Genomic DNA, 23,671 nt, shown 5'->3' with positions numbered 1-23,671 from the left:
TGATGTGATGTATAGGTTTGTTAACTTTACTGGACACATGCGACAGACCTTATTTTAGACTTAAACTACAAATGTCTCCATATTCCTTCACGACTCCAAGTAAGCTTAACATTTGCATCTTTTTAGTTCAAGCAGCACGGAATAATTTGTGCCACTTGCTATTATAGCAGTACAGATTTTTTTAATGAAACTATCACTGATTAAGTAAGGATATCAATGTTTTTTTATGCAACTGGTAGGCCGATCTATCCATCCTACATTGGGGTGGAAACAAAGTGCCACGTGTGATTTCACGAATGTTTTATTTTTTTAAATGGTTTTGTAATGGCTCGTCAACATCACACCTGGTGGTAAAATCAGAGCCCTTTACAAGGTTATACTAAAACGTTCATAAGCGCCTGGTGAGATATTAGATGATGAAAGATCATGTTTTAGCAACATATGGATCTGTGTGGGTCTTAGTTAAAGACCATCAATTGAAGAGAATAATTAAACTTTAATTAATTCAATAAAAGCGTTTTAATTTAAAACAAATTCAGCCGGGGAGCTTATATCTCAGACATCTTGCTCAGCAGATGATCCCGGTAGAGAAAAGGGGTCAAAGTTCACGTGTCACATACAGAGCTGCTGGAAGCTGACGGTGTCATCACCGGGCGTCGCCCCGAGCCCCGCCCCTCCCTTTGTCCGCGCCCGCATGGCGTCCTGGGGGACATCGTCTCTCGCCTCCTCCTCCTCCTCCGCTAAGTTCTCCTCCTCTTCCTCCCCGCCCCCTTCCATCTCCGACTCTTCATCACCCTTCGAACCCTCATCCTCTTCCTCCTCATTTTCTCCCTTCTCTATAGTCACCCCCCCCTCCTCCTCCTCCTCGTCTTCATCCTTCTCCTCCTCGTTACTCGGCTGCGGGGGTCCCTTTTCCTCGCCGTCGGCCCCCGGCCCCCCTTCGTCGCTGCCGCCCTCTTCCTCACTGCTGCCCTCCTCCTCACTGCCGCTGTCTTTGTCGCTCCCGCCCTCTTCGTCGTCGGCGTCGGCGCCCCCCCTCCTGGGCCGGCCCCGCCTCCGGCCCCTCCCCGGGGGGCCCCTCCCCGGGGCGGGGCCGGAGGCGGGGCAGACATGGGCGCGGTAGTAGTTGCTGCGGGTGAAGCCCTTGCGGCAGGTCAGGCAGCGGTAGCGGTAGTTGTCGGTGTGCGACTGCTGGTGCTCCAGCAGGTGGGCCCGCCGGCTGAACTTCTTCTGGCAGAACAGACACTTGTAGGCCTTGATGCCTGCAGGGGAACAGAGTCAGAGTCACAACAGACACTCGTAGGTCAGAACAGACACTTGTAGGCCTTGATGCCTGCAGAGGAACAGAGTCAGAGTCACAACAGACACTCGTAGGTCAGAACAGACACTTGTAGGCCTTGATGCCTGCAGAGGAACAGAGTCAGTCACAGCAGACACTCGTAGGTCAGAACAGACACTTGTAGGCCTTGATGCCTGCAGGGGAACAGAGTCAGTCACAATAGACACTCGTAGGTCAGAACAGACACTTATAGGCCTTGATGCCTGCAGGGGAACAGAGTCAGAGTCACAACAGACACTCGTAGGTCAGAACAGACTCTTGTAGGCCTTGATGCCTGCAGAGGAACAGAGTCAGAGTCACAACAGACACTTGTAGGTCAGAACAGACACTTGTAGGCCTTGATGCCTGCAGGGGAACAGAGTCAGTCACAACAGACACTCGTAGGTCAGAACAGACACTTGTAGGCCTTGATGCCTGCAGAGGAACAGAGTCAGAGTCACAACAGACACTTGTAGGTCAGAACAGACACTTGTAGGCCTTGATGCCTGCAGGGGAACAGAGTCAGTCACAACAGACACTCGTAGGTCAGAACAGACACTTGTAGGCCTTGATGCCTGCAGGGGAACAGAGTCAGTCACAACAGACACTCGTAGGTCAGAACAGACACTTGTAGGCCTTGATGCCTGCAGAGGAACAGAGTCAGAGTCACAACAGACACTTGTAGGTCAGAATAGACACTTGTAGCACTTGAAGCCTGCAGGGGAGATAATGAGACGATGGGTCAGAACAGCCCTTTGGAGGGCAGGACAGACACTTGTAGGGGTACGGTACCCTCCGAACTTTACACCAAGGTGTAATTTTAAGCCATTACTTAATCTATCCGCTGGCGACATCTCAAAGACAGAGGAGGGGGTGTCCACATACATGTATGAAGGACAGCCAATATATTTATATAAAGTAACTAGGCGGGGGGGAGACAGGTTTTTGACATCATTATTATTAAACGGTATGTGACCATTTGTCTTCAGGTCTCATTGAGGCTGCGCAGCTCTTTAACAGGTGAGCTCTAGCCGGCAGCGTTCGAACCTCTTGCCTTACATCAAATGTACATTCTGTATCTCCTGCTGGCTCTCCACTCACCGGAGTGGGACAGGATGTGGGCCTTCAGCTTGTCCGGTCGGTTGAACTCTTTGGTGCAGCCCACGTGCGTCCTGAAACAGTAGAGCATGTTTTGTAACGACAGCGGATCCCTCGTTAGACAGAAGGCGAGACCTATCACAGAGGAGGGGGGGGGCACCTGAAGGGACACTTGTACTTCTTGAAGGGCTCGTGGATCAGCATGTGTCTCTTGAGCTTGTCCTTCCTGTTGAAGGACGTCTGGCACAGCGTGCAGCTGAAGGGCTTCTCCCCTGGAACACAAGAACATGTGTCGGTTTTTCTTTTAATCCTAGTCTGTCTTATTATATGCCTGTTACATAGTTTTAATAGGGCAATATGTAAAGCGTCTTAGAGTACCATATGAAGCGCTATATAAATGTCATTTATTATTATTATTAGTATTATCACCTCCGGGGTCACCTTAAAACACCTTAAACATCCTTACAGCACAATATGAGCGCCTTAAAACCTCCTGAGAGCACCTTGAACCTCCCCAGAGCACTTTAGACGGCCTAAAAGCTCCTTAAACCTCCTCAGAGCATTTTAAACGGCCTTCAAGCTACTTCAACCTCCGTAGGGCACCTTAAACCGCCTTAACTCTCCTTAAACCGCCTTAACGCTCCTTAAACATCCTTCCAGCTCAATAAGAGCTCCTTTGAATCCCCTTAAAACATTTTAAGTGCCTTTTCGCTGTCTCCAAGTACTCGCAGTTGTTTTCGAGCGCCTTTAAACCATTTAAGGCTAAAAACTTGAGGGGAGATCTGGTTTCAAGACTGGGGAACTAAGGTGCCAGGCCCCCCTCCCTGAGTGTAGGTCTGATTCAGACGGGTGGAGGTGTTTAGACCTGTGTGTAGGTCTGGCTCAACAGGTGGAGGTGTTCAGGTGGGTGGAGGTGTCAGACCTGTGTGTATAGGTGGAGGTGTCAGACCTGTGTGTATGGGTGGAGGTGTTCAGGTGGTTGGAGGTGTTCAGCTGGGTGGGGGTGCCAGACCTGTGTGATTGGGTGGAGGTATCAGACCTGTGTGTATGGGTGGAGGTATTCAGGTTGGTGGAGGTGTTCAGGTGGGTGGGGGTGCCAGACCTGTGTGTATGCGGATGTGCAGCTTGAGGTAGTGCTCCGTCTTGAAGGTCTTCCTGCAGGTGGGGCACCTGAAGGCCCCCCCGAGGCCGTGGGTGGGCAGGTGGCGGCGGAAGTAACGCTCGCTGGGGAACACCTGGAGACCCAGGGGGAGGGGGTTAGAACACACGCACGCACGCACACACGCACGTGCATGCACGCCCACACACACGCACACACACCTTGGGACACTGGGGGCAGGGGAAGCTGTGTGTGGCGGTCATCAGGTGTTGCTCCAGGCCGGCCTGGGTGGAATACTTGGTCTGGCACTTCATACATCTGACCACAAGGGGGAGACAAAGCGAAGGCTTATAAATCACAGCAAATTTGATGACGTTGTGTTGTGATTTTTATCAAATGAAGATAAGCAGATGCTTTCAGCATTCTGCCCATATTGTGGTCTTGCTGTATTTTCAAATTGCAATTTATAGAATGGCATTTAAAAATCTATTAGATTGTCAGATGAGTTTCTGTGGTCACTACCATTAAAAACAAAACCACAATTATAAAACTATTGAGTTGTGACGGTTTGTAATTGGGTTTCAATGCAATGTGCGTACAATATCAAATGTCTGTTTTTTTTTTAATGTTTTTTCTATAAATGAGTTGCAACCTTCAAGTACATTTCAGAGGCGAAAATGGCGATCTTGATTAATATTAATGTATTGTGCAGCCCTAACGCAGTGTGGGCGTGGTTAGGGTCAGAGTGGGCGGGGCTAGGCTCAGAGTGGGCGGGGCTAGGGTCGGAGTGGGCCGGGGCTGACCTGTAGACGGGCGTCTCCTTGCGGGAGCCCTGCTGTGGGCAGAAGCAGTGGGAGTACTGGTGCACGCCCAGCTCGAACAGCGACGGGAACATCTTGCTGCACAGATGGCAGCGGTAGGTGAGCTGCTCCTGGTGGGAGCGGATGTGCTCCAGGTACGAGTCCAGCTGGTTGAAGGTCTGGAGGCACGTCTTCAGCACACACCTGTACACCTGGTGGGAGATAGGAAACATGTATATAACACACTCACACCCCTGTACACCTGGTGGGATATACAACACACCTGTTTATAACAAACACACACATACCTGTACACCTGGTGGGAGATAGAATACAACTTCATATAACAAACACACACACACGCACCTGTGTACCTGGTAGGACATACAAAACACCTGTCTACATCACACACACACACACACACACACACACACACACACACACACACACACACACACACACACACACACACACACACACACACACACACACACACACACCTGTAAACCTGTTAAAACATATATCAAAACAATCACTTGGGAACACCTGATAATACACACATTTACATCTAACACATACACCTTGGATGACACCCATAATAACACACACCTGTATACCTGGTAGGAGACCCATATTTGACCCAACACACACCTGTGCACCTGGTGAACGCCGGTAGAGCTCACCTGCTCCTCCTTGTGCTGGGTGCGGTGGGACTTGAGCTGGAAGTAGCTGGTGAAGGTGCTGCTGCAGAACTGGCACTGGTACGAGCGGTCGATCACCACCACCTGCTGGGGGCCCGCCGGCTCACCGCACGGCTGCTTGGTCCGGGGGGGCGAGGGCGGCGGGGCCAGAGGGGGCGGGGCCACCGGAGGGGGCGGGCCACATCCGCAATCCGAGGTCTCCGTCGTCCTCGAGTCCACGGGGTCGCTCGTCGCGTTGACCTCCGACCTTTGCCCGATAGGTTCTGTGCACGTTTAGTAGAGGAGGGTCAGAGGTCGGAATACAGGCTCACAAAATCCCAGCTAAAGGGTCAGAATGCGGGGCTGTCTGTGATTGGATGTTCTGAGGTGTTCCCGTCACCTGAATTGCTCTTATTGGTCAGTTAAGATGACGTCACCTGTTCTGCTCTGTTCCTCCTCCTCCTCTTCCTCCTCCTCCATCTGTGATTGGCTGTTCTGCTGCTCCGACTGCTCCTCTTCCTGCTGCTGCTGCTGCTTCTCCACACCCTCCACCTCCTCATTGGTCGACACCGGCACCACCTTGACTGTGATTGGCTGCCGAGACACCGAGGCGTCCATGCCCAGTGGCCACACCTTTCAGGGTGGGAACAGATGGTATTAGTGGTCCAGTAAAGAGAACTTTTAAGTGGGTAGGATTTAGTAATGTTACTTTCACTTTAAGTCAAGTTAATTGTATTTATATACGTCTTGATCCCAGGTCCAGTCCCAAAGAGCTTCTAAGGCCTGTACTATGCGGAATTGTCTATGTTATCATTATTATAAGGGAAGGGCAAGGAAATTCCTCTCCCAGATACAGACGGAAGGAATACAGAAGAGGAACAGGCACATGCACGTACACACAGTACACTAATATACACTCACCACAAAACTCAATGTTAAATAAAATACTACAGCTAACTAAATACACAACCCTTGTGCGGCTGCATGTGCTCCTTCCCCAGAGGTTGTTTGTGCGCGTTTGTGTGCGTGTGTGTCAGTACCTTGTGTGTCTGCATGTGCTTCTTGACGTTGGACTTCTGGGCGAAGGCGCGCCCACACACGATGCACTGGAAGGGCTTCTCTCCGGTGTGGCTGCGGACGAGGAGTGGAGGCGAGGTTTGGTGACGATATACTACTGAGAAGATTGTTCACCGTTTCGTTCAGCAGACACTTTTACCCACTGTATGAATGACTCACAGTGAATTCTTTTAGGTTAATATTTAGTAGTTTCTTTGGCCTTCCAGGTCAGGAAGATGCAGGTAGGGATTAGCATATTTAGCTCAAGGTACGACCGCCAGGCCAGACATTGGGGATTCAAACCCGGAACCTATGAGCTGGGAGTCGATACCCTAACTACTACACTCTCCTGCCCCCCAACAATGATCTGAGTTATTGATACCGTAGAAGTAATACCTTCTGATGTGTTGCTGGAGGTCAAAGTTCTTGGCGAAGATTTTGTCGCAGAAGTTGCACTTCAGTTTGTGCCCTTTTCCTTTCAGCTGGTCTGCTGGCGGAGAATGAGTGTTATAGAGCTAGATTAAACAGACAGTGGTGTTATAGAGCTAGATTAAACAGACAGGTGTGTTATAGAGCTAGTTTAAACAAACAGAGGTGTTATAGAGCTAGATTAAACAGACAGGTGTGTTATAGAGCTAGTTTAAACAGACAGAGGTGTTATAGAGCTAGTTTAAACAGACAGAGGTGTTATAGAGCTAGTTTAAACAGGCAGAGGTGTTATAGAGCTAGTTTAAACAGACAGGAGTGTAGTAGAGCTAGTTTAAACAGAGAGAGGTGTTATAGAGCTTAGTGTTTGTTATGCAGAACTTTTGTGACTCCTTCAAACTCATCCTTGCACATTTTGTGATGTTCATTCAAATCCCAGTGTGTGTGTGTGTGTGTGAGTGAGTGAACGAATGTATGTGTTAGAGTGAGTGAGTGAGTGAATTAATGAATGTGTGAGTGAGTGAGTGAGTGAGTGAATTAAGGAATGAGTGAGTGAGCCTGCCCACCGGTGCCCGCTGGCTCGGGGGTCTTCTTGGTGCTGCGGGGCCTCTTGGCCAGCAGGTCCAGGTCGGGGAGGCTGGAGGTCACGCTGCAGGCCGCCGCCTTGCTGCCCTGCTTCCCCGGGCTGTAGACGGGGGCGGCGGGGAACGACTGGCTGCCCACACACTGGCTGGGCACCTGCGGGCCGACACAAAGGGCAGGGTGTGAACCTGAGAACCTCCTCAGAGATCCTAAAGAACCTTTAAACCTCTCTCTCTCTCTCTCTCTCTCTCTCTCTCTCTCTCTCTCTCTCTCTCTCTCTCTCTCTCTCTCTCTCTCTCTCTCTCTCTCTCTCTCTCTCTCTCTCTCTCTCTCTCTCTCTCTCTCTCCAAAGGTCATGTGATTCACTAGCAGGAAGAGCAGCATCCGTTCTCCCTGTCCCTCCTTCGCCTCTCTCCCTCACTCACCTGGACCGACTGGAACGGCTGCAGGCCCAGAGCGTGTATCTCCGCACCGCCACCCCCGGCCAGCGGGGGCAGCGTGCTGTACACCTGCACCTGCACCGCGTTGTGGGCGTGGCAGGCGGGGACCTGCAGGGAGAGGGCCTGCTGGGACGGCTGGCTGGGCGGCAGGGCGTGACTCTGCTGCTGCTGCTGCTGCTGCGTCTGGGGGTGGGGGTGGGGGTGGTGGGGGAGGTGGTGGTGGTTGCCGTGGTGATGGTGGTGATGGTGGTGGTGCTGGAGGTACGACACGCCGGCCGCGTGCATGCTCACGTTACTCTGGGGAGAAGGTCAGAGAGGTCACAGGTCACATTGGGTGGATGCCAGCGAGATATGAGGAAGCTGTTGTCCTGGCAACCATAAGAAGCCATCCCTCGCATTTCATTGTGGACTGTACCTTAGCCCTGATTGGGTGATCACCATCTGTTACTGTTCTCAACGCTGTAGGCTTCTATCGCGAACGTGTTTCAACATGAGGCACACCCCTCGCGTTGCAAAACGTTTGCTCAAGGGGCAACTGCCCAACTTGGGCCTTTTTGCCTGAGATGGAACCAGCAAACAGCGGGGTGTAGGTGTGAGTGGGTCTGCACTGTGGCTCAGGGTTCCCTGGACCCCGGCCCCCTTCCCCCCTCACCTGTACAGGCGCGGGCATGGCCCCCGGCCCCTCCCCCCCTCACCTCACCTGTACAGGTGCGGGCATGGCTGCCATCGGCTGCTCGATGGAGGTGAAGGCCGAGATGGCGGACAGCAGCACGTCGTCGCTGACCAGCACGTTGCCCTGCACCAGGGTGTGGGTCAGGGGCGACGGGGGAACCGCGATGTAGGTGGACACCTGGGGGGGCCGCCGACAGACACGCCGAGACACGGACGCACGGAGACGCAGACACACGGAGACACGGACGCACGGAGACACGGACGCACGGACACGCAGACACACGGAGACACAGAGACACGGAGACACAGAGACACAGACACACAGAGACACGGACACGCAGACACACGGACACACGGACACACAGACACACAGACACACAGACACACAGACACACAGAGCATAAGTCCGCAGTCATGTAAACCTCATCAAACCTCATCATATTCAAGTTTGGCTTCTCTGCTAATGAGTCATTCAGACACTTTAATCCAAAACTAGCATGACTTTAGCAAGGTTGAGCCCTCTGACAGCTGTGCAAGTAAAATGTCGTGACATTTACATTTACAATTAGGGCATTTAGCAGACGCTTTTATCCAAAGCGACTTACGTCGGTTAATACACACATTGACACATCGACAGCAGAGTCAACCATGCAAGGCGACAGCCAGCTCGTCAGGAGCGGTTAGGGTTAAGTGTCTTGCCCAGGGACGCGTCAACACTCAGCTAGGAGGAGCTGGGGATCGAACTAGCAACCTTTCGGTTCCAAGACAACTGCTCTACCTCCTGAGCTAAGCCCCGACATTTAGGTTACGATTCCATCCAAAAGAGACTTTCAACGCTTCATACACACATTCACACACCGACGGCTGGGTCAACCAGTCAGGGTGAGGTGTCTCACTCAGGGACACCTCGACACGAGGAGGAGCCGGGAATCGAACCGGCAACCTTCCGGTCACAAGTCAACCCGCTGTGCCGCCATAAGCCCGCGGGATGAGTCTCCTCCACAACAAAAACCTCATCCAACCGCTGATACGTAAAGACCGAGTCCATGGCCGACGTCAGCGAGGAGGACCACCCCACCCCGTAGGCTCCGCCCCTGGGCTGGGCTCACCTGGCGGTTGGAGGGGGGCTGGGGCCCGCTGCTGACGGGGGGGCCGGGGGGGTAGGCGTTGGAGGCCAGGGACACGGTGGAGAGCGAGGGCCCGGCCGGCTGGCACTGCTCCCTCTTGTGGGTCATGAAGGCGGGCAGCGAGTTGAACTGCTTCTTGCACTTCCCACACAGGAAGACGTCCTCGTCATCTGCGGTGAGCACGGGAGGCCGTGAAGAGGCAGGGGGCGGGGTTTAATGAGGCGTCACCACAAAGAAGGCGGGGTTTGATGAGGTTCAAACCCAAAGAGGGAGGGGTTTAATAATGTGAAATCAAAAAGAGGGAAGGGTTTAATGAGATGTCAACACAAAGAGGGAGGGGTTTAATAAGATGTGTTTTGTTAGTCCCGGGCGTCTGACAGCTGTCAGCTCATAGAGGGTGGGGCTTCATGTACAAAATAATGTGATTGGATAGTTTGACCGATCAGTCTGACGAAAGGTCCCATATTAAAACACTACCCTTAATAAACCATGGGTTTTGCATTTAAGATCCTGACTGCAGCAGTTCTCAAATAAATACTGATTAATTCCCACGTTTTTTTCAAAGAATTCTGGTTGCGTCACCGCAAAAGAAGTAGCACTGTCCTGGGTTAATCCTGTCCCACCTTACGTGGTTTTGTTTTGATTTTGTAGTCAACGCTCAAAAACGAGCTTTGGTTGGAGTGTGGAGCCTTCAGATACTTCCAACGCTCAAACGTCTCCGTGCTATATAGGATGAACGTACCCATGGACTGGATGACGGGTGGCCCCGAGACGTTCTGGTTGTTGGGGTCGGACACACCTCCCTGGCCGTCAAGGAGAGACTGGACCGCCAGCACCGTCTGGTTGTCCATGCCTGGCACCGACACAGAGGAGCAAGGAGAATGTATAATCCAAGGGACATTCTCCATACTTGATTATCCAACAATCCGTCACGCTGCAAACTACTATTAACTATAATATAATATTCAGCGAACATATTGATCGAACCTACTGTGGAAAAATAGTGGCATGAAGCATAGGGCAACATGTCTATTTACATTGGTAAACACCCCATATTGAAGAGCTATATACTGAGGACTGACGTTACATTGACGCCCCCTGCAGCGCCACACGTTGATACTACGATAACGGAAATTGCACAAATTATGATGACGCGATTTGACATTTCAAGCAAATTATTCCTACCTTCGAGCACCTCGAATATTGCTTGCGCCATTTTCCCGATCTTCTGGTCGGGTTCTGCACTCGATGAGGAGGTCTGGGGGGCGGGGAGATGTCAGGGCCTAGGCCAATCCCAACACTGAGCGATACCGATCCGATGGTTGCCACAGAATGTAGACTTGACCTATTAACAATCGCACATTTTAGTATCGTGCATAGTTTAATGAACAAACGTCGATCGAGACGAGGGATTTCGAGGACAACGTTAAGCGAGTTAACCCGTTTCCAACCAACCGCTCCGCCGCGGACTCGACTAGTCTGGCCTTTAACTGACAGCTCTCGGGCCCAATGACAAGCGGCTGGCTCCGCCTCCAGCCGGGCTCCGCTGTCGACCAATGGGGAGCCCGCCATTCTTACACGTAACACTTTCGCGGCAAAATGGATTTCGCGCGAAAACTCCCGAGCCCTTGTTTAGATCAGCTGGACCCCCAATAACAATAACACCCTACCGGAGGGTCGTTTTATCGCCGTGTTTTGACGTGTGACGGCCGGGTCGAGTGGCGAACCCACCGGGGTCCGAATTACGGACGGTACTTCTTTAATTCGTGCAGGTTTAGCAGAGTATCGGAGAGTTGTCCGGCGGCTTCCTGGGAGGGGACGGTGGAACGCGGACCGAGTTAGCATGCTAACCTGGCCTCCGTTGTCTAATCAAGGTTTAACCCGGCCGTGGTGCGGCACCCGTCCTCTTGTCTTACTCCCCCGGAGGGATTCCCTCCACGCGGTAGTTCTGAGGACATCGGATCGTGTTTGGAACGGCGATATTGTAAGGCCTATATCTGAAAGTTTTGACGGGATCCCTTCAAACGGACGTGGAGCTCGGTCACACCCGGGGGTAGAGCCCATCAGACGGATGCACCTCGATGTGTTCTGACCCTCCACTGCCTTCCTGGTACTGTTTGTTGCAGGTTAGCCTAGCCTAGCTATCGAGCTAGCGTGCTTGGAGAGTGCTGGGCAGGCCTCGCCGCGTTTCAGGAGGGACCCAGAGAGAGAGAGAGATGAAGACGAGAGCAGAGTTAGCCTCGCGTCCCTGCTAACATGCTACCGTCCTGCTGAGCCGCGGGGTGAGCTAGTGGTGTGTCTGACGCGGGCTCGGGGCTGAGCGCTGGGTCTGTAGCCCTAAACTTGTTGTGATATGTGGGTGATTTGCCAGTGCAGTTTGTGCATAGTGAGTTGATTTTATTGGTTTTAGCTCTGCACTTGTGGAAGTTGTGTCAGTGTGCTGTTTTTTTTTATATTCACTGAGCTTCTGAATGTGGCATTTTTAGCCTAGTTCTGTAAGATAGAACATCTTTTTTTGGACAATGTGAATCATACGCGTGGTGGACTGCGGCCACGCTGCAAGACGGTGTTCAAGTCGACCCCCCTGTCCGATGAACACGTGACCTTAAACCACGTGTTGATCCACGACGGCTTTGCGCTTTGACCACCCCTCGACCCCGACGTGTCCCCGTAATCTGGCCCCAGAAGGGGTTCTTCGCGGTACACTGCGATGTCAGAAACTCTGATCACGGGTCACACGTCGGAGGATCTTTTGGCCGATTTTGAGACGCTACTGAACTCGGGAAGCATCGACCTCCACGGAGACCACCAGATTGTCATCATCTCAAGCCCCGGTAATGTGGGTCTCCACCCGTCCGCGGCCCCCACCAGCACCGGGGAGATTCTGCTGTTTGCCACCCCACAGGGGCCTGCCGACGTGGGCGTGCAGGACAAGAGACGGCCGACGCTCGGAAGACCTCCGGTAATGGTTGTCTGGGTACAGTGTGGTTATAGGGGCAGGGTGACGGATTACGTGAGAGATGTCATGGTGGATCTTAATGTGTATAACTTCCTGTTTAAACAGAAAGTGACACAGAGGGGCAGGATGCAGGTGTACCCAGGGGTTGACGACCTGCACTTGCCCATCGGGCAAGTGCAGGTCAGGTTCAACTTGCCTGAATGTGATGTTCACTTGCCCTAATTTTTGCCAGGCACCCGGCCTGGTTTTTGGGTGCTCAGAAAACTCCTCCTAGCTCAGACTGAAGCTGAATGTTAGCTTCCACACATGTTGTGTTTAAAAAATAACAAACTTCTCCTTGTTTGCTTATTTATCCAGCGGTCACATGTGCCATGAAGTGATTTCAGTCCACCGTTGCAACCTATTAAAGCTATCGCCAAGTTATATGTAGACCTGCATGAATTTATGCAAATGTACATAACTAAATGTCAGAGGTAGTAGCAAAGATATGTCTTTTTTTTAACTTTCACCTTTCTTGTAGCTCTAACTGAGTAATCACAATCGTGTTTCTAGTAGTGTTGTCAGTCACGATAGTGGATTTTCTAACTTCGACACTATACCAGGAAAAATATCGGGATTCTATACCGTTTTCGATATCGGGGGGGGGGGGGGAAGTTTTTTTTGAGGAAAGAACACATAGTAAAAATAGAGCATTTCTCCACAACTGCAAGGGCGATAATGTCCTCTTTTTGCCAAAAGAAAGATTGTTGAAATATTGAAATATTCAATGGGGATAATACTTGGTTAAATTGAAAAAAGCCATGGAACACAGCATAAGTGGAAGATAACATTTCCACCTGATATAATTATCAGTTGGTGGGAGCGCTGTCTTACTATGAGACACAAATAAAGTTGGATATCTTACAATTTTGTTGTAAGATATGTTTTCTGATTGAAGGCAATTTACCTATTTCCTAAGATACCTTCTCTTATTCATTGATTGAAAACACGAAGCTTAGTTGCAAAATTTGGCCCAGACACTGGATTATCTGTTTATGGTGGTTTTATTCGATCAGAATCAACAAAAATCACCCAAAACTTCATTTTTTTTGGTTGTTATAGTTGACCTATTATGCTTTTCGACTTGTATGACCTATAAACGTTGTTATAATGATTGATAGTCATGTTTAACCATACAAAAAAACGATGTAGATTTTCGGGAAACTCTTCCTCTCATCTGGGCGCTTTCAGCATTCTCTGTCAACGCTCGGTTTCGTCCTACTCCGCCCCCTCGCCCCCCTCCTGCCAACCCAACTCCGTTGTGATTGGTTACCTTCCTTGAAGCGCTCGTGGGCAGATTGGACCAGGCATATGGGGGCGTGGCAGGAGTGCATCTACGTAGATGATTTCCCAGAAATGTGAACAAGTGAATCGCAAACGTTGTCCCGAGTGTTTAGCGATCTGCACAGCCACCCCAGACTGTCAGCAGGGAAGGAATACGTCGAAATGCATGTACGTCATTATTTGACACTTAAGTATGGTTAAAAATGACTATCAATCATTATAACAACGTTTATAGGTCATGAAAGTCGAAAAAGCATTATAGGTCCTCTTTAAAAGAAAAGGGGACGTTTCTTCTTAAGTTGTTATTTGCGAGTTTCTGTCACATAATGAAATGGTTTGGACTGTTGGAATAAGTGGAGGCTCACCGCACTCCATCACTGCTCCATTTTCCTTCTACCTAAATCGTTCGCGGAGGCGCTGCACTTGAGATGCTAGCTGTGTTGGCTTACCTTTAGCTAACACCTTCGAATCACTGCCAGAAACCGCACTGCGAGTGAGTGACGGAAGGCGGGGCTATATTCGCGCTGAAGCGATGCGTGTCTGTTAACTCGCTTTCAGAGAGAAGAGAAGACAGCGCGCTGATCAATTGCAAATACTTCTATTTTGTGTTATTTTGCGGAACAAAAGGTTGTTCTGCAGTTTATAAAAACACTTGAATAAATAGCCTTTAAATTAACATCCACCCAAAATCCACTTCCGTTAATGTCGAGGCCTGGTACCCTTAGCATACTCTAACTCCCCCCGCCTGCTGTGGTACTGTTCTTTTCTTTAGGTTTCTCTTGTGGGTTAGCTTCTTTCACTTTCATGGCAGGTCATCACCTTTTGCTTTGAATTCAACTCTGTGTGATCTTTGGTTCCTTTAGTTTTGATTTTGTTATTGCGGAGGTCATGTTGCTCAATAGGGGTGCTTGGACATTCAGGGATCCCACGATAGCGTGTTGCAGTGGTCCGCTGTTTCGTAAGATAATCTTTGTTTTCCTTCCATCCCTCTTTCTTGTCTTTATTCTGTCTCTCTCCTATCCTGTTCCTGCTCTCGTGTTGTGAGTCTCTCCTGTCTCTGTCTCCTTCCTTCGCTCTCTGTCTCTGTCTTTCTTTGTCTCTGTCTCCCTCTGTCTCTCCCTCTCTCCCTCCCAGGTGAAGAGGAAGCTTGATCTGGACAGCGACCACCAGTATGTCAGCACTACGCGGACCTCGCTTGGAAAAGCTCCGCCCTCAACGCCAGCCCCTCCCAGAGGTATGCCCCCAGAGGAACACGTACACAGGAACCCACACCTCCAACCGCACCGACGCACACCTCCACGCACCCACCCACCTTCATGCACGGATGCATGGATGCATCCTAGAAACGCAAAATGAATTTCAGTTCCCTACTGACAAATAAAGTAGTATCGTATGAAGGTGCTATAACTGTTACAATTATTAGGATCTTTGGAAAATGTTTGAAGCTTTCTGGCACGCACGCACACATACAGACACACACATGCATCCACGTACGCACGCACATGCACACATACAGGGCCGGCAAAATATATTATCTTCACAGGCCTACATTTCCAAATCAATTTCCCTGTGCGAGTAAGGCCTATTTAAGATCGCAACTGAAATGGCATACGGCCTAGGCTACATTACAACAGAAGGACAAAATATACACATTTGGACCCAAGGTCCATTTATTCGTTTTTTCAGCCACAATCAAATTATTATTACAATCAAAATTATGAGTAGAACACATTGGTTGGCCTATCTAAAACTTTTCAAACCACAACAGTGGAACAAACTCGGAGTGCAATAGGCTGCTCAGACACATTCGTAATTCGTAATGATAATAAAATAAATAAATAGGCTACCTGCGTAGGCCTACAATAATAATAAATAAAAAATAGGCATAAAGATTAGCCAAAAGTGAGACAGGGCCGTCACATTTGTTTTCAAAGCATAACAGTAGAACAAATAAAATGACCTGGATATAATGCAATACAAATAAAATAAGTTTAAATTGTGCTCAGGTCTAGCCTACTTGGGAGCAGTAATGGATAGGAACATGCGCAATATAAGCTATAGGCTGCTACAGTCCATATAGTTTATTCAGACGTACCGACAGAATGCCCTCAAGCACCTTTTCGTTCAATGATGATCTTAACGGGGAAAGTATAAATTTCAAACTTGAAAATGCCCGTTCCACACTGACTTGCGTGACAGGGAGAGCGATGACACTCATAGCGAGCTTGTATAAGTCTGGGTTGGATACAGCATGCGTAGCCTAGTACTGAAACAGATCTTCAGTACGCCTCAGACGGGCATCTTTGGAGTATGTGTCCAAGAGTGACACGATGGAGACGTGGGGGCGGTTGTGTTGTGCTGGTGTCTCTTTTTCCATCAAAAGGTGCTCGATTTCGTCGTCGGATGATGTCTGAGGCTGAGTAAGGGAGGCTGTTTCACTGCATTGCGTGGGCCTAGGTTCTGTATTGCCTCCCATGTACGGTGCAGGTGTATTTTCGACTTCTCGGTTTGAGATTCAGTCAAAAATAATCTATATCTCGGGTCGAGGAATAAAGCAGCTACGAATGCCTCATTGTCAAATAGTGTGCTCTGGCGTGCTTTGAGGCACTGGGCTACCTTCCTCGCAAAAGGACTTGCCACTTTTTCTGTGTCCGGTGAACATTTGAGCCATACGCCGTAGAACTCACCCGTCAGCTGATCAGATTGGAGACATTTTGTGGCGATTTTCGCGGGTTTCAGTGCATTTAGTGTGTTGGAAACGTGTTCCCATTCAGAGTCACTTAGATGTAGCACGGCGGTAGTTGGGGCCATGCCTTCACAAAAGGTCTTCAGCTCGAGCAGCCGCTCGAGCATTTCATGAGTGGAGTGCCAGCGAGTTGCACACTCCACAATTGCCCCCTTGTGTCCCGTTCTCTTGAGAACACGCACCACGTTCTGCGTGCGTAATCGTTTTGCTACATGTCTTGCCTTTGCTACGATATTGGACGCTTGTTTTAATGCATCATCGACGGCCAACTGTAAAGTATGCAGCGCACGTGTTACACTACGCAACACATGACCGGGCCACACAGAGTCGGGTTGAAGCGTTGGCTCCTCCTGGTTCCCCACATCCTCCCCGGTCTGCTCCGTCTCCTCGCCGGTTGCATCTTCGTTGCTCACGCCCCTCTCTTGGAGGTCTGTCATTAAGGTCACGGCTTTGAGGATATTCGCCCCGTTATCGGAAGTGACTGAGTACACCTGTTGCAAGCTAATGTTATATTGACGCAAGACGTCCATCACCACAGTTGAGATGTACTCGGGTGTGTGCCGTTCTGTCAAATCTCTCTGCCAGGGTTCGCAACACAACCCCCTTTCCGTCGGAGTACTGCGCGTTAATACCCAGCACAGAGTGGTCTCTACATGTTGCAGAATCTATTTTAAGCATCAGAAGCCTCCCACTTAGTTCATTCGCAAGCTTTTCCCTTTCTCCCTGAGCAATCTCTGACACCCTATTGCGCATGTTAGATGAATTGATTGTAACACTTTTTCCCAATAATTTCTTCCCCACAGCCCTCGACTTGACGTGTAGATTTGTTGGACGCTGCATTAAATGAGAAATGTTTTCTCATCGGGTTCTCCTGGTTCCGCCCCATCTAAACCACACGTAGAAGCCAAAATAAATTAACAAACAAACGACATAGCCAGCTAACATTAACTGTAGTCCTAGTCCTAGTTGGCCGGCTAATGTTGGCTAGTTAGCTAACGTCAGCTGTTAACGTTAGCTATATAGTGCAAATATCTGTAACCTTGTAGTGAGTTGCTAACGAGTTGCTAAGCTAAAGTTATTATAGTGGACTCGGTTAATTAATTAGTAAGCTCGCGTTACCTTTGTCGAAGATAGCTAAGTGCAACTGTTGCTTTCAAATCGCCTCTCGCCAGGGTGGTGGTGGGAATTTGTGACAACTGAGCTTCGCAGGCGTCGAAGTGAACACGGCAACCGGAAATATATATATTTTTTCTCTTCATGAAATAGGCTATGCTTTTGTGAAATTGTATAGGCTATATAGAGAACGGGAAAAAAAACCCCGTTATTAACCGGTTTTGGGGATTTCAGAATAACGTTTCTGTTCCGGAACAGTTGAAGACCATTTGGTTTTCGTTTCTGTTTCGGTTCCTCGTAAAATTCCGTTCGTTTTGCGGTTTTCGTTTTCGTTCCTTGAACCGGTTCGGAGCCCTGCTCCACACATACACACCCTCCTCCTGCAAAACAGCAGTGTCTGCTGGCCTGGGGGTGCTAAACTCTCTCCCACTCCCACCCTCCCAGTCCCTCGCTCGGTGGTGGAGAAGTCGCGCTACGACACGTCCCTGAACCTGACCACCAAGCGCTTCCTGGACCTGCTGGCCCAGTCCCAGGACGGCGTGGTGGACCTCAACTGGGCCTCGCAGGTGCTGGACGTCCAGAAGAGACGCATCTACGACATCACCAACGTGCTGGAGGGCATCCACCTCATCTCCAAGAAGTCCAAGAACAACATCCAGTGGCTGTAAGTGGTACCCCCAAGCCCCAGCCCCCCGGGGACCCGGTCTGGGTGTGGGGACTCGCCCCACCCATCCATCCGTTAACAACACCCCTTCCTAGTTTCACGCTCGAGTTTTAGCGTGCCCTCGCCACCGACTTAAACATTTACATTTACAGTAAGTCTAGAGTCTTGGCGCAAAGTAAAAGATTGAAAGAAGTGTAACTGCTTTTTTCAGCCTAAACATGGACTGAATTGGGGGTGATTGACAGCCGGTCTAGCTAATCAAACGGTCTGAGCTGTAGGCCCCCCCGGCTCCCCTCCTTTCCACTCACCCCCTCTTCTCCTCCCGCCCCCTCTGCTCCCTCCCTCTCTCTCTGCTCCCTCCCCCTCTCTCTGCTCCCTCCCCCTCTCTCCTCCTCACTCCCTCCCTCTCTCCTCACTCCCTCCCTCTCTCCTCCTCCCTCTCTGCTCTCTTCTCCTCCCGATCCTTCACACTCTTCCACCTCCCCCCCCCCAGTGGTAACCGTATCGACGGGGCGTCGGTGGCCCGTCAGAAGGAACTCCAGAGGGAGGTGCGCCACCTGGTGGAGGCGGAGGAGGAGCTGGACCAGTTGGTCTCCAGGAGCAACCTGCAGCTGAAGCTCCTGACGGAGGAGCCGCTCAACCAGAGATATCCTTTATCACCTCGTTACGGTCTCCCCTTTATCACCTCGTTACGGTCTCTCCTCAACCAGAGATATCCTTTATCACCTCGTTACGGTCTCCCCTTTATCACCTCGTTACGGTCTGCCCTTTATCACCTCGTTACGGTCTCCCCTTTATCACCTCGTTACGGTCTCCCCTTTATCACCTCGTTACGGTCTCCCCTTTATCACCTCGTTACGGTCTCCCCTTTATCACCTCGTTACGGTCTCCCCTTTATCACCTCGTTACGGCCTCCCCTTTATCACCTCGTTACGGTCTCCCCTTTATCACCTCGTTACGGTCTCCCCTTTATCACCTCGTTACGGTCTCCCCTTTATCACCTCGTTACGGCCTCCCCTTTATCACCTCGTTACGGTCTCCCCTTTATCACCTCGTTACGGTCTCCCCTTTATCACCTCGTTACGGTCTCCCCTTTATCACCTCGTTACGGTCTCCCCTTTATCACCTCGTTACGGTCTACCCTTTATCACCTCGTTACAGTCTCCCCTTTATCACCTCGTTACGGTCTCCCCTTTATCACCTCGTTACGGTCTCCCCTTTTTCACCTCGTTACGGTCTCCCCTTTATCACCTCGTTACGGCCTCCCCTTTATCACCTCGTTACGGCCTCCCCTTTATCACCTCGTTACGGTCTCCCCTTTATCACCTCGTTACGGTCTCTCCTCAACAAGAGATATCCTTTATCTCCTCATTATGGTGTCTCCTATCAAGAAGAGATACTCTTTATCGGCTCGTTGCGGTCTCTCCTTGACAGGTGATATCCTTTATCACCTCGTTACGGTCTCCCCTTTGTTTCTACAGGTGATATATTTATCACCTCGTTCCGGTCTCTCCTCTCAACCAAAGATACCCTTTATCACCTCGTTATTGTGTCTCCGCACGACAAGAGATATCGTTCTTCCCCGTGGTCATCTTGTATAAACCAGTCCCGTTCCAGTAGTCCTCCAGGGCCAACCCAGTGCAGCAGAAGGCTCCTTATCCGGGTTCCTCTCACGCTGGGCTACGTCCGCTGTCAGGACCTGCGCAGGTCCTTCGACAGCCCGGACCAGCTGGTCATGGTGGTCCGGGCCCCGCCCGAGACCCAGATGCAGGTCTCGGAGCCCAGCGAGGTACCTGTAGTGCCCCTGGGGCTGCTAGGGTGGCCGTGTTGGCTCTGTGTCTGGTTCACTGCACGCAACCCCACGTTGGGCCGAAGTCACTCTGTTAAACTCTGCAGTCGGGTTTCAATTCAGGACCTCAATCGGAGTCCTGAAAAAACAGTGTGTGTGTGTGCGTGTGCGTGCCTGCGTGCGTGCGTGCAACACTGACTCAAACCAGTTCCTCCGTCTCCTCCTCTGTCATCAACCGGGCCCAACATGTTGGGTTGCCTTCCTCCAGACCACTTCAACGAGCTGCCCACTAACTTCTGTCTCCCAGGGTTACCAGGTGTCCCTGAAGAGCTCTCTGGGGCCCATCGACGTGTTCCTGTGTCCGGACAGCAGCTCCGGCCCCTGCAGCCCCGTGGGAGGAAGTAGTCCCGTCAAGGCGGAGGCGGACCCCGCCCTGGGCCCGCCCCCCATGCTGCCCGTCGTCCAATCGCCCCAGAGGAGCCTCGCGTCCGCCCAGGAAGTGAGGTCATCGTCGCCGGACTCGATGTCGTCCACCGTGACGGCCGCGTCGCAGCAGGACTCCGCCTCCGTCGTGTTGCCGGGGGGAACGGGTAAAGATGCTTGCTGATCACGGTCGTCAAGGCGATTCTGAAAGATTTTGAAAATGTTTATGTTTTGTCCTGTACTTCTGCTCCGACGTTCAAATTACATCTTGGAATACAAATTATTGTTTTGAAATGAAAACCCAAGTCTCACAATGTCACTTCCTGTCTCTTGACAGAGCCCTTCCTGGCGGGCGACCCGTTCTCCGGTCTGGGCGACATGTCCGACTTCAACTTCTCCCCGCTGTCGTCGCCCCACTTCCTGGAGGGCGACAACCTCGCGCTGCCATTGGACGGCTTCATCAACCTGTCCCCGCCCCACAGTCACGACTACCACTTCGGATTGGAGGACCACGAGGGCATCAGCGAGCTGTTCAACTGCAGCTTTGGGGACCTCACGCAGGACCTGGGGGACAGTTGAGACTGGGAGGGGGAGGTCGAAGATTCTGTGATCTCTGGAAGATTCCGTGTTCTCTGGAAGATTCTGTTTTCTCTGGAAGATTCCTTGTATTCAGAAAGATTCCGGGTTCTCTGGAAGATTCTGTTTTCTCTGGAAGATTCCATGTTCTCTGGAAGATTCCCTGTATTCACAAAGATTCCGGGTTCTCGGGAAGATTCCGCGTTCTCTAGAGGATTCCGGGTTCTCTGGAAGTGTGAACGATTCCCCGGAAGTGTAAAGGGACGACTGGAAAGTACCCCCCCCCACGCACACACACACAAAACGTCCAAATAGTACAGTAACGTGCTAGCACTTTTCCAGCATCTTTAGCTAGTTTTAGCTACTTAATTTATTACCGAAGTGAATTCCAACTGCGTTGTACCGAGCGAGGTTAAGGTGTGTGTGTGTGTGTGTGTGTGTGTGTGTGTGTGTGTGTGTGTGTGTGTGTGTGTGTGTGTAAGTGTGTGTGTGTGTGTGTGTGTGTGTGGTTCATGGCTTTGGTGATGAAATGATTTCCTGGACATGGTTGCCTCATGAGAGGACAGGAGAGCCCTTCTTGCGCCAAGTTTGTCAAGCGCTTCAACCAGGTCCTGAAGTCCTACCTAATCTCCACGCAAACCCCTCTTCTATGAACTATTCAGAAGAGGCTGGGGTCGGGGTTTGGGCTGAGGCCCGCGTGATAGGAGACGAGAGATGAACAATGGGGCGGGGCCTAGTCTCAGGTACAGGATGTGGGAGGAGCCGGGAGAGATGGTACCTGCTGGTTGCCAGGCTGAGACGATATCTCCAACCGTGATGGACCTGATCAGCGCCATGGCGGAAGAAGAGAAGAAGAACTCTTCTTGGTCAGCCCTGCAGGCTGTGGTTTTAGAGTTCTCAGCCCCTGAGGATTCTGGGTAATGTAGTTCACATCCTCTTGGTGGGTCTGCCACAGGCACTGGTCCATATATGCACTTCTAATCATAAGCTCGTGTTGAAGCCTTAAGTCTCTCTTTTCACCAACCGGCGTGTGTGTGTGTGTCCATTTCGTAGAAACAAATAGTTATATTGAAATATCAGCAATAATTGAGACGGAAAGGTGTGGTTCATGTATGTAATAATGTGTGTTAAGTGGTGAGGGGTTTGAAATGACGTGCTTACGATAATGGTGATTTCCCTCCGTAGTGTAATTATGTTTGTGAGGTCGGCCCAGTTGGAGGTATTTAATGTATGCGTGGACACATTTGTGGACTATTGTAATGTTGACGGAGGTGCAAAACGGAAAAGGAGCTAAACTAGATAATAACCGTACTAGTTGTAGACTGGCAATATGCAAATATTGATCATGAAGACGTGGGTGTGCAAAGTCCTGTTTATTTGATTTGTAGTTGAGCCTTTCTCCTCTTGTCTCAGCTTGCTTTTGTACTTGTCATTTTGATGTTTGTATATTTTCTTTATTATACTTTATTTAAAAAATATATTTTGTGCTAGGCCGGTGTCCATATGCAACCTCTTTTTAAAATGAGATTTTTGTTTCCTTTTACTAAAAGGAAAAGTAATGCCCAATAACGAATTGTAGCCTATAACTCTGCTGTTAACGTTTGAAATGATGACTTCGGGAACATTTGAAACCGGATTCAAACTGTCACCGTTTTTACGTCATCATTTCACACCGCACAGCTATTTCGGATGAATCATCGTCGGTTCAAAGGGTTTGCACTATACATGTAATTTGATGGGTGCATACTCTACATTCTGGAACAACCCCCCCTTTTAAAACCCAATGCAAATATTACTTACGTCGTTAAGTATTTCATATGCACCTCCTTCTGTAACCCTCATCTAACAGACGTGGAGCCGTCTTTCTGGACGGCTGATTGGGATTTTCAGTGGCAGCTCACGTAATTATTCTGTTGCCTTTCTAGATTTAGTTTCTTTGCCATTGTATCACAGCAGGTGCACCACATCGGAGTTCATGTCGTACCCGCAGGGCAAACCCAGTGCCTTTTTAATAGAGATGAGTTTTATTACGGTGCCAGGCTGGTTTTATGGGGGTGACATAATCAGGTGTTTATTTAGCGTCAGTAGTTTTCCCTGTTGCTCGATTTCCTGCGTTTAATCAGGCGTTTCCCGCGAGAACGTGCGTTCTTGTGCGGTTGCACGTTTCACCTGTTTGAGTTCGTCTTCGGGTTAATTGATTCTTTGTCAGTTTCTTTTCATTTTATATTCTCTCATTTTGGTGACGTATAGCCTACTGGGAATTAACAAATGATTTATAATTGAAAAGTAAATGCAGATTGTGAGTCAGTGTGTGTGTGTTTGTGCGCGTGTGTGTGTGCTTTTTCAATGAATTAAAATAAAAACTATTTTCTTTCTGAGACATGCTTTACCGACCTCTTATTTTTCAGTGCGTTATTTCAGTAGTACAAAAGTCTACCGCTAGGGGGCGACATCAGTGATATTAATATCATGGGTGATGCGAGCATTCAAACTTTGTTAAAGCTCACTCAACAGAAGTCTTTTTTTCTTGCTTTCATCCAGAGTTTCTTAACAATGTTACAATTCTGGATGTAGTTACTTGTTTTATATGCAAATATGTATGTCCTGTCCTTTTTTACTAATTTAATATTGGTATATAAACACATATACTACATATTTCTTAATAGATTTAATGTATGTTTAGTGAACTAATATCCTTGTATCCTATCCTGAACCGAATGAACCCTAGAGCTTGTATGACAGACAGATATATAGAGAGAGAGAGGGAGGGGCGAGGGATA

At 49.9% G+C, this 23,671-nt stretch overlaps 2 protein-coding genes across 4 annotated transcripts; one reads left to right on the top strand and one right to left on the bottom strand.

Annotated features, from left to right (window-relative positions):
- Positions 1 to 285: 285 nt before the first annotated feature.
- On the bottom strand, positions 286 to 10,904 carry znf341 (zinc finger protein 341). 2 transcript variants are annotated; one of them, XM_030366040.1, is made up of 16 exons: positions 10,484 to 10,904; positions 10,041 to 10,151; positions 9,281 to 9,468; positions 8,200 to 8,349; positions 7,485 to 7,796; positions 7,044 to 7,215; positions 6,448 to 6,541; positions 6,036 to 6,126; positions 5,433 to 5,628; positions 4,999 to 5,279; positions 4,319 to 4,527; positions 3,737 to 3,833; positions 3,519 to 3,651; positions 2,577 to 2,688; positions 2,420 to 2,490; positions 286 to 1,262 (listed from the first exon to the last, which is right to left on the bottom strand). In XM_030366040.1, the coding sequence occupies exons 1-16, from the start codon at positions 10,512 to 10,514 to the stop codon at positions 613 to 615; spliced, it is 2,898 nt and encodes a 965-aa protein (XP_030221900.1). In that variant the 5' UTR covers positions 10,515 to 10,904; the 3' UTR covers positions 286 to 612. The 2 variants fall into 2 exon arrangements, with proteins under 2 accessions (XP_030221900.1, XP_030221908.1); XM_030366048.1 differs by having other exon boundaries at positions 6,448 to 6,538.
- A 5-nt stretch (positions 10,905 to 10,909) lies between these two features.
- Positions 10,910 to 23,282, top strand: e2f1 (E2F transcription factor 1). Of its 2 annotated transcripts, XM_030366553.1 has the most exons (7): positions 10,912 to 12,260; positions 14,715 to 14,814; positions 17,884 to 18,103; positions 18,597 to 18,749; positions 19,778 to 19,892; positions 20,200 to 20,482; positions 20,653 to 23,282. In XM_030366553.1, the coding sequence occupies exons 1-7, from the start codon at positions 12,009 to 12,011 to the stop codon at positions 20,892 to 20,894; spliced, it is 1,365 nt and encodes a 454-aa protein (XP_030222413.1). In that variant the 5' UTR covers positions 10,912 to 12,008; the 3' UTR covers positions 20,895 to 23,282. The 2 variants fall into 2 exon arrangements, with proteins under 2 accessions (XP_030222404.1, XP_030222413.1); XM_030366544.1 differs by lacking the exons at positions 19,778 to 19,892; positions 20,200 to 20,482; positions 20,653 to 23,282 and having other exon boundaries at positions 10,910 to 12,260; positions 18,597 to 19,771.
- Positions 23,283 to 23,671: the final 389 nt, after the last annotated feature.

The sequence above is a fragment of the Gadus morhua genome, chromosome 1 (genome assembly GCF_902167405.1).
Source record: "Gadus morhua chromosome 1, gadMor3.0, whole genome shotgun sequence".
In the NCBI taxonomy this organism is placed as follows: domain Eukaryota; kingdom Metazoa; phylum Chordata; class Actinopteri; order Gadiformes; family Gadidae; genus Gadus; species Gadus morhua.
This window is presented reverse-complemented; position numbering and strand designations above follow the sequence as displayed.